This window comes from Ruditapes philippinarum, unplaced genomic scaffold, assembly GCF_026571515.1.
Source record: "Ruditapes philippinarum isolate M1 unplaced genomic scaffold, ASM2657151v2 ctg929_1_1_1_1, whole genome shotgun sequence".
NCBI lineage: Eukaryota > Metazoa > Mollusca > Bivalvia > Venerida > Veneridae > Ruditapes > Ruditapes philippinarum.
In genome coordinates, this window is record NW_026863720.1 from 67918 (window position 1) to 78468 (window position 10551).

Genomic DNA, 10551 nt, shown 5'->3' on the forward strand with positions numbered 1-10551 from the left:
GGATGTTTAATTCTGATTGTTTTTCATTGTCGTGTGAAACTTTCTGAAGAACAGGAGAAAACTAGTACCAAATCAAGATGCAATATTAAATAGCATATATGAATAAAGTTATTTACTCTATCTCTAACTTTGATCTACCAATTGTCATTGACTTGATGAATTCTATAGGAAAGTTAAGAAAGCATTCCTGTATATGGTAACAATAAATAATGAGTTCACATTCTTCAAATGAAGTAAAGAAACACTCAAAACATAATGTAATCATCCGCCCCCAACTCCAACATTTCCTTGTCTTAAACTAGTAACGAAGCTACGGGATACTTATATAGAATAATACAGTACAGGAAATCTCACCAATTTACTAAGACTTTAAAAGAAAGTGTTTCCGTATATAGCCACTTTCATAACCTTAAAATTACGAATTAATTGCTGGTTAGAAACACCACAAATACTACGTGCAGGTGTCCTGTTCATTCCTATGTACACTTCACATGATATGTAATTACAAATAGGCGTGGTGTACCAAAGAAAATGCGTAGGGCGAAATCAAATAGAATGTTCGATTCAAAATGTGATATACCTAATTGTTAGCTATAAATATTCAAGTGTAATATTATTGACGTTTAAATGCCAAATAAATGTACAAAGGATACGAACTGTAAGTAAGTAGGTATGTCAACTTATTTTGTTTTATTTATTTACTTTTTTATTATTCATTTAGATATTAATTACGATATGTATGTGTGATTTCCTCCCAAAAAAGTAGCTTTTGTAGGAAAACGCGGCTTGTACATTTTCGAGTCTCTGTGGCAAATTATTTTTATAGAATCCTTTGTTTGAAGTATCTTTTCCTATATCCGTGTGTGACAATTCGATATATTTTTTTTAATTTCTGTGTACTTGAGTACAGATAAGATTCAACACAAACATGAACATTCTTAGGCACATACTTTTTTGTAATGTCATATTATTACAAAATGTATTTAAATTCTGAAAATTTATTTTATTGTATTTTTTCAAACACAAAAAATGTTATCAAATCAGTACAAAAATGTTTAAAGCGTCGCCACTGAAGCTTCATTGATATGATGGGACTAGAAATATTTTTCCGAGATTAATGTATCATTTGATAAAGGTCTGGGACAAGACAATAGCTTGTATACAAAATGTTAGAATATTTGCTCACTCCAATTTTTAGAATGTTCATTTTGATTGTCCAAAATGACCTATAAATAAAAAATCATGTAAACGCTTTTATCTTAAATATATAGATAAAAACCGTACAAACCGATTTCGTCAATTTAATTCTTAGTACATTTCCTTATTACCTTTTGCATATTTGTTCAGTTTAAATTTGTTCAAGCTGATCTATGTTAGAAATTTTCATTGCATTTGGACATCAGTAGTACTTATTTAACGTTTAAACTTTTGTGTTTAGAAAACAAATATATCGATTATATCTATATAACTACGTAAGGACATGACATATTGTTTGTATATAAAATAAGAAAGTATAACAGTATGAATAGTGAAGATTGTGATGTATTTTTTATCATGACATGATTAAAACATTTATAATTGACATACTTTAATCATGATAATACAAGAACTTTGAACGCTTAATTTAAACAAATCAGTTGATTCATAGGGCTATATTAGGATACATAGCATGTTGTTAGAACATAATTATTATATGGGTTTAATTTTTTTACAGTTTCTTTTTAAGCCTCGTGAAATCATTGTTGTGTAAAAGCAATTTCTTGTGGAAGGTAAAACATTAATCAGTAGTAAATGTAAAAAAAAAACAAAAATCGTGTAGTGTGGTGGATTTAAATCAAATAAGTGAAATTTGAATGTAGCAATTCTATTTTTGTATTATTATACATGTTTTTTTTATAATGTATATGTTTTGTCGGTCCAGTTAGTTTATCAATGGTTTAACAATACTGCCGTGTGAACTTTAACCACACACTTCAGTATGCATTTCTACTACAGTAAGAATATACTAACATCAATGACAAATTTAATTTTGATTAAATATAGATATTGTAACACGTAGCAAATATAATCTTTCATAAATCAAATGTGTTATTGACGAAATTTGTGAGTATTCAAACGGGAAACTATTGCATATATTATAGGATATTTCAGGTTTAAATTTGTAATGCAAAAGATAGGTTGTATCCGATTCAGGCCAATTTTATAATTGGCACGTGCGACAATAAAATTCAGTCAATGTTGCGAATGATTTTATCTGCAATGTTGTGGTGAATATTACATTAAGCATCAGAAATGCTATCATTTTTATTTCTCAAACATTTTTTTTTTTAGTTTTTGTTACCTTGTTTAAGTTTCAAATATTATTACTCATGACCATGTAGATTAATTATCTTTTGCTTCTACTGATCTTCGGTTATTGTTTTTATCAGAGTTATTTAATATTTTGTATGGAAGTCAAAATACTAAACTTTCCGTGCTACTTTCTTCTGTTGTTTAACATATAAAATGCTTTAAATCAGTTTCTAAAGTTTGACCTTTCTAAATCATTAAAAATCATTGATTTCTGAGGGAAAATGTGGCTTTCATGTCAAAAGCGTAAAAAGATAAAATTTGATATTTTTTGTTATATAGATTTAGATTAATTTAGGCACTTTAAGAGCAAAATATGCGAAAGAAAATAAAAGAAATATACTTAGAATTACACGCGTTTCGTTTTTGGTAATTTATCCTCTATCATTTTATGAATGTTTTAAATCATTAAAGATTTCCTTGATTTTGTTTGATATAAATGTTTCTAAATGTGATACCAGTATACCAGAAAAAGAATGGTGAGATTGATTTAAAATAATAAATTCTGTAAAGATGGGAAATGGTTAATAAGTTAAATATCTTAAAATGGTATTCATATTGTGTTGATGTCAGCTTTTATTGTATTCTTGATTATGTTTATGCCAAATAATTTAATTATTTAATCATACAAGTAAACAAAGACGATATGCCTTGTTATTTCGCTTAAATTATTCACGGCAATAATTGGTACAATACATGTTTCCCCACGTTGATAGATATTAATATTTTCAAAAGTTCCTTTTTATAATGTACCATACTGAAATTGATAAAATTTTAGAGGTAGAAATAACACAAAACAAAATTTTCTCTGGATTTTTTTTTTCAATAAAAATTTCTCTGGCAAAAAATATTAGATTTTTATTCAGAATAGACTATGGTAACTTGGTAACCTAGATTTAAGACAACCTCTGAACTGGATATCTGATCAACTAAGTTAAAATTCTGGCACTGGTCGATCTCTTTGATATTTCAGGAAGAAAATGAAATCTAATAACCAGAACATCCTTAGCAAAAAGTCTGGATTGTACAAATGATATTAAGGTTTAACTTTTAAAAACATGATAATTGGTATCTGGTTGGATATGGCATCCATTTAACCGGAACTTGCTAGATTAAATAAAGTTGATTGCTTTTTTCTATCACCTACAATTATGATAAGGCGAAAGATAACCAATCGTGTTCTGCTAAAATTCACGTATGTATGTAACGTTTCTACATGTCTTATAAATAGTGTATTTTCTTTTGCGGGTAAATGGTTATCTTCTTTGCTTCATTTATATATTTTAAGTCATTTATTCAAAACCCGGATATCACTGATGTCCTTTAATACGCCATATGGATTTTGTCTTTGAAGACAATATTGAAAACATTTAAACTTTATTTGAAAAAAATGATTTGATCTTCAAACATTCTTCTCATCGCATGCGCTTTTTAATAGTATGAATAGTGTGAATTCAACATGTGAAGTGAATTTTCTGTCATTAATAGTCAGATATTTGACATTTACTTTGCAGATGTTCTTATATGTATATGTAGATGTAAATATTTGGATGTGTGTGTTTTTTTTGTGTGTGTGTGTGCTTTTGTTTGTTTATTATATGATAATACGCCTGTAAGAATTTAACAAGTACGGAATGTAAACTAAAAATATATTTGTCAAGTTTGTGACGTTGTTTGCTAATTTAACCAGTCACCCAATACTAGATGAATTTACTTTTCAAACTTATACAGAATATTCGAGCTGCATACCAAAAAGTCAAAATTACTAACTGCTATTTCTTAATTTCTCAATTCTCAACATTAAACGTTTATAAAACTATTGCATTGAAATTAATGTTAAATAAAAATTTTCAAACGTTTATACGTAACTGCAGACGAAGCGTTATTGAGTTCGTGTGTGGTTTTTTTATTCTCCACCCATTCAAATATGCTCCATTTGATTTTAATGAGACGTGTCAAAGTAAATGTGGAATTATTAAGGAAACCATTTACATTCAGCCTCTTATACTTTAACAGCATGCCAAAAACATTAATTATTAAAACACTATAAATAGTTAAACTTTTCTCAAGTTGAAATTTTCTCTCACGCTTACGATGTGGTTTAAAATACCAATTAAGTGGTAGTGCAGCGTATTTAAGAAGTGCGCTGGGAATCGTGTACCGTAGACTTGTTTAGGACATTAATGCTCAAATAATTACGATACGTTGTAAGCCTTTCTAAGCTAGCTTTAAAAGGATAAGCTAATATATAAGGTATGCTTTAAATGTTTGTTTGTTTTTTTTTTCCTGTTTTTTTTTTCTTTTGTTGTTTTTGTTGTTTTTTAAATTATAATTATATAACTTTATCTAATTTTCAAATGTTAGAATTTAATTAATTTGTTCGTTTATCTTAACAATTGTTTTCGATTTTAAATTCAATTTAGCTAGAAAATACCTATTCATTTATATAATAAAAACCTGAAAGAAGGGTGATCCTTAGGTAGCATTTATCACAACAAAATTACATGAAAATTGCAGACTCGGTTTCATTGAGTCTGTCCATGAGGGATAATGATTTTTAAAAATGAATTTTAAAAACATCTTGCTATTTTAACATATACAATTGTGAAAAGAAACTTTGAAAGTTTTAAAAAAAACTTTCGAATATATTGTTCCTGCAACAAATCTGACGGTAAAAGGTATACCAATTCAGATTTGCATGATACTTTTTGTTGAAGGTCTTTTTATTTTCAACTGACTCGTCAATTGCTTTGTTCGGCAAACGCACTCTATGCATTCACTATAAAACAAAAGACTTAAACCATTCCGACATGCAAAATGCTATCATCAAAGGGCTTCAACAAAGACGAATTGATCATGCAAGAAGTTCAAAATATCTTTTTTAAAGTTATCTTTGATTGTACATGTCTTTCTTTGTTTCATCGTGCATTAATTTCGTTATAATCAGGGCTTTATTTTGTCGGTAATCTGTTTGGTTTGGTGACAGTCATGGCGATTCAATACTATCAAATTACATATTATCTTAAATGTTTCCCATTTGTTTTTACATTTAACTTCAAGATGCAAGAGTTAAAAAGAAATAATAGTGTTTTAAATAATATAGAATTACAGATGTTTCAATAAATAAATTAAGTTTTGATATATAAAATAGATCTGTTATTTGAAGCTATTGATAGAAGGATTTCGTGCCAAGAACTAATTAAGGCATACAAAAAAAGACTTGTTAGCAATGGCATGTACATTGTATGTGGAAATACTTTAGATTACCGGACCAAATGTATAAAATAGGGATCTTTTTCTTAAGCGCAATTCATTTCTTTCGTAACACTTTGGATATTTAGTCGTGAAATGCTTCTTTGTGAAATAAAGTAATTAGTGTAATTTTTTTATTAACCTTTACTTTAATTATCAGTGTTATTCAAACCATATATTCAGGATGACAATGATTTCAATTACTAAGTACACGTGATGAGTGACATTTGAAGTGCTATGTTCTAGCTTCCAAAACTTTTGTTCTTTACATGCTGATATTGTCCATTCCAAAATTATGGTATTTAATACAAAGCACATGACAGCCTCTATAAATTGGTGGCAAATGCTTGATACTTTCTGTTGTAAAAAAATTCTTGATATACTTTTTACTTGATATTTTGAGATTTTGATTTATTATGTTTGTATCTGATTAATTTTTTTATACTATGCGATAGTATATACGTATTTTAAACCGAAATGAACTTGATAAATCGATCGGTTGATCAATATGACCTTAGCACCACATTTTCTTTTTTCTTTTTTTATCTGCAGAGATAAGAGACGTGTAAACAACTTGGAAAATGGATAGATCAACACATTCTTACTATGATGTTCACTCTCACGCTGACGTTTACAATGTTACGTCACACGTAAACGACGGTCATGGAGCAAACGGATACTATGATGAAAACTATGAATATTATGATGGATATGAATACGCCTATGACGATCATCTCTATGAAATATTTAAGTTCGAACTCCCTATTTATGGGTATATTTGGCCTGTTCTTGTCTTATTCACTACGTGCTGCAACTTTGTTGTGATTGGTGGATTCTTACGAAAACGGATGCGCAATGCGACCAATTTGATTTTGGTTTTCATTGCTGTGTCAGATTCGCTTACAGGACTTGTGACGTTGCCGGCAACGTTTCATATTTTTACGAACGAAAATTTTCTTCTTACAAAGGATTGGTGCAATGCCGCCATGATAACGCGGCTATATATATCGCGTGCTTTTCATACCATATCTGTTTGGGAAACACTGCTCCTAGCTTTTCATAGATTTCTGCAAATTCGTCATCCAAACCTTGGTAAGAAAGTGTGCACAATGCCAAAGACATTATTTGTTATTTTAGTAATATATCTTGCATCGTTTGGCTTACATAGTTTCCATGCATTTGACATAAAAGCCGAGGAAGGATACTGCCACTGGAGTATTAGGGAACCATGTGGTTGGGCGTGTGTTTACATGTGGCTTACTTTACTTCTCAGCCACATTCTCCCGTCACTTGCGCTGGTGGGATTTGCGGTGAATATGGTCAGAACTCTGAATACGTTTAAGCAGGATTCAAGTGTACATAACCGTATTGGGCGACGCAAACAGACGCAAAGGAACGTCACTGTAGTCGTGATTCTGATTGTCGTAATATTCCTTGTGCCAGAACTGCCTTACGGCATATTTTACTTGATCACCGTCAGTCTAAATCACGCGGGAAAAAGGATATTCCCGCTACGCACCAACAGGCTTGTCCACTGCATATATGAACTTTTTCTCATTGTCAGTTTTCATCTGAACTTTTGGGTTTATTGCATTATGATTCGGAGTTTCCGGTCGTGCATCAAAAGTCTGTTACGTCTAGTAACTTGTCGTCCCGCTAACTTCGAACGTCTCGAAGGGGAAGTGACGTCATCGAGTGGTGGAGGACTAGAACTAGCTGGAATGACTACAACAACGGACTCAAACTTGATCTGAACTTCAAAAATACGCCTATAGTTATATATCTACATTTGTATATATTCTGTTAATATCATTTGCTTGGACTCAACCTTGCCCCAAAAAACTGGTTATGAACCATCGGGAGATTTATATTGAGATTTATATTATCTTATTTATCTCCGTAATACTCATTATTTATTTATCATGGGCTTTGAATTAATTTATAATAAGCTTTTGAGCAAAAAAAGCACAATAAATATTGAGCTTCAAATCTATTTCTCATTATTTATACCCTAAGATTTTGTCTCTGTTTGCCACACTTAACGGTTTGAAAAAAATGTTGTACATATTTGAATATCAGTAGTATATGAATTCTAAAAGAGCATGATTTTACTTTCTTTTATCCTTTGTATGGTATCAGCAAATGACCAGAGCAATCTAGAGCAAAGCAAGTCTCACCAACAAGCCATCTGACAACTCGCTGTTGGTTGCTCAATTTTAGGATTTCATATCAAAATCCCTCCCTGCTGATTTGTAAAATGGATTTGCCCGGCTCAGTCCATTCTACACTTATGCGCATCAGTCGAAAGTTCATGATAGTTTTGACGGCAGTGGATTCATTTAGCTGCTAAGTGAGCGCAACTCCATTTGAAGCTTCCAGTAAATGTATTTCAGTACCGAACAAATTGAACTACTTACAGTATAGAGCCTGGCCTGACTGTATGAAATTATATTGGTAGCATCGATCATTTTTAATTCCAAAGTATTAAGGTTAACAAAACGCAATTTAAAATTTAGAAGCAACCAGGTTCGGTTATAGTTTGCAAAACCTTTAATTATAAAAGTTTTCAGACAAAGTAAGTTTAATTTAGTTATTATACTTATTGCAAGAGCAGAAACAATTAGCTGTGTCCACGTGATTTGACGATTATTTCTGTCTGGTTGTATAGTTTGTTGACGTCGAGGCGGTACTGTTTAGTTCAGTAAAGCTTTAATGGTGTAGAAGACCTATTGTGGTCTTCCGTGTAGTATTTCAGCATTTACAAGTACTGGTTACCATCCGAAATGTCCGCTGCATATCACACAAGACCATCACTTTTTCCTTACTTCATTTAGAGGGTTAATCATTCAGCCAGAAAACATAACCGATATATTGTCTCCTGTTACTGTACATTTAGATTCTCATTGACCACCGTACAGCTATCTATTTTTTTTCTAGTATCATAAGAGACCTTCACCTTTCCTTTCGTATTTAAGAGGGTAAATCCTGCAGTTAGTTACCTTAACTGATATATCATATTGTCTTAGGTTACTGTACATTTAGATTCTCATTGACCGCCGTACAGCGATCTACTTTTTGGCTCAAAATTCATGGATAATACACCGTGGAAATTGCATGGATATAAACTACCACCACCTTGTGCTTCAAAATTGACCCTTTAAGGACATGACTGGCGACATGTCCGGGGTCAGCACTAGACAGCAACGTTTGCATTGTGTACCTAACGGGTGAATTTACCCTCATCAAGCACACACATGCACTCACACATTCATAAACTTAAACTGCTCATCTAGATATTTCAGGTATAACAATAAACAACAAATAATGCCTTTCTTGAAAGCAGCAAAAAATTGTTCAGGCATTTCAGTGGTAATTTTTGGAATCAAGTGACACATTTAGTAAAACACTCAGCAAGAGGGCCATGATGGCCCTGAGATTGCTCACCTGTATATAGGCCCCCGGAGCGGGGCCAGTTTAAACCCCAGGGCTTTTATTTGAGCAAACTTGGAAGACACCCATTAGAAGATGTTTCATGATGTTAAGTTTTTACTACACACATATAATGAAAAACAATGACCTCCGCCCCCCCCCCCCTTTGGCAGGGCCAATTTAAACCCAAGGGCTTTTATTTGGCCAAACTTGGTAGACACCAACAAAAAGATGTTTCCTGCTTAAAATCTAACCTCTAGCTCATTGGGTTATTTAAAAGAAGATTTTTTAAGTTTTTACTATACACATATAGTTAAAAACAATGACACCTCTGGGCCAGGACAGTTTTGACCCAAGGGCTTTTATTTGAACAAACTTTGTAGACACTTACTAGAAGATGTTTCATGCTTAATATCTAAACTCAAGCTATTTGGGTTTTTTCAAAGAAGATTTTAAGTTTTTGCTATACACATATAAAGAAAATCAATGACCCCCGGGGCTGGGCCAATTTTGACCCCAGGTCATTTATTTGAACAAACTTTGTAGACACTCACTAAAAGATGTTTCATGCTTAATATCTTAACTCTAGCTATTTGGGTTTTTTCAAAGAAGATTTTTTAAGTTTTTGCTATACACATATAAGGAAAATCAATGACCCCGGGGCAGTGCCAATTTTGACCCCAGGGCTTTTATTTGAACAAACTTGGTAGACACCTATTAGAACATGTTTGAAGCTAAATATCTTAGCCATAACTCTTTGAGTTCTTTAAAAGAAGATATTTTAAGTTTTTACTATATACATATAGGGAAAATCAATGACCCCCGTGGTGGAGCCAATTTGGACCCCAGGGCTTTTATTTGAACAAACTTGGTAGACACCCATTAGAACATGTTTGATGCTCAATATCTTAGCCATAACTCTTTGAGTTCTTTAAAAAAGGATTTTTTAAGTTTTTACTATATGCATATAGGGAAAATCAATGACCCCCGGGGCGGGGCCAATTTTGACCCCAGGGCTTTTATTTGAACAAACTTGGTAGACACCCATTAGAACATGTTTCATGCTAAATATCTTAGCTCTAGCTCTTATGGTTTTTTAAAAGGAGATATTTAAAGTTTTTTCTTTCGGTTGCCATGGCAACCAGAGTTCTGCATGGAATTTAATTCTTTGAACAATTTTTAAAGGTGACCACCAAAGGAACATTCCTGTTAAGTTTGGATGAAATTGGCTTAGTGGTTTATGAGGAGATGTCATTTAAAGTAAAAGTTTACGGACGGACGGACGACGGACGGACGCCGGACGAAAAGCGATCACAAAAGCTCATCCCGTCACTTTGTGACAGGTGAGCTAATTATGAAAAAGTGTGTGTATTTTCTTTACATTCTCATATATAACTGGCAAAGTATTACAGTTACACCTTGACCCTCTTTTTATTTAAATACAGTATAAGTTTAGACAAAGGATCTTCTTTTATAAAGTGTATGGTAAAAATAATTGTCATTTATTTTGCTGTGTCATGC

General features: G+C 32.0%; 1 protein-coding gene across 3 annotated transcripts; it reads left to right on the forward strand.

The window, feature by feature from the left end:
* The first annotated feature begins 544 nt into the window (after positions 1-544).
* LOC132723121 (sex peptide receptor-related protein 2-like) lies at positions 545-7590 on the forward strand. 3 transcript variants are annotated; one of them, XM_060707793.1, is made up of 2 exons: positions 545-670; positions 6154-7590. In XM_060707793.1, the coding sequence occupies exon 2, from the start codon at positions 6183-6185 to the stop codon at positions 7353-7355; it is 1173 nt and encodes a 390-aa protein (XP_060563776.1). In that variant the 5' UTR covers positions 545-670; positions 6154-6182; the 3' UTR covers positions 7356-7590. The 3 variants fall into 3 exon arrangements, with proteins under 3 accessions (XP_060563776.1, XP_060563774.1, XP_060563775.1); XM_060707791.1 differs by lacking the exon at positions 545-670 and adding an exon at positions 4460-4602; XM_060707792.1 differs by lacking the exon at positions 545-670 and adding an exon at positions 5591-5717.
* Positions 7591-10551: the final 2961 nt, after the last annotated feature.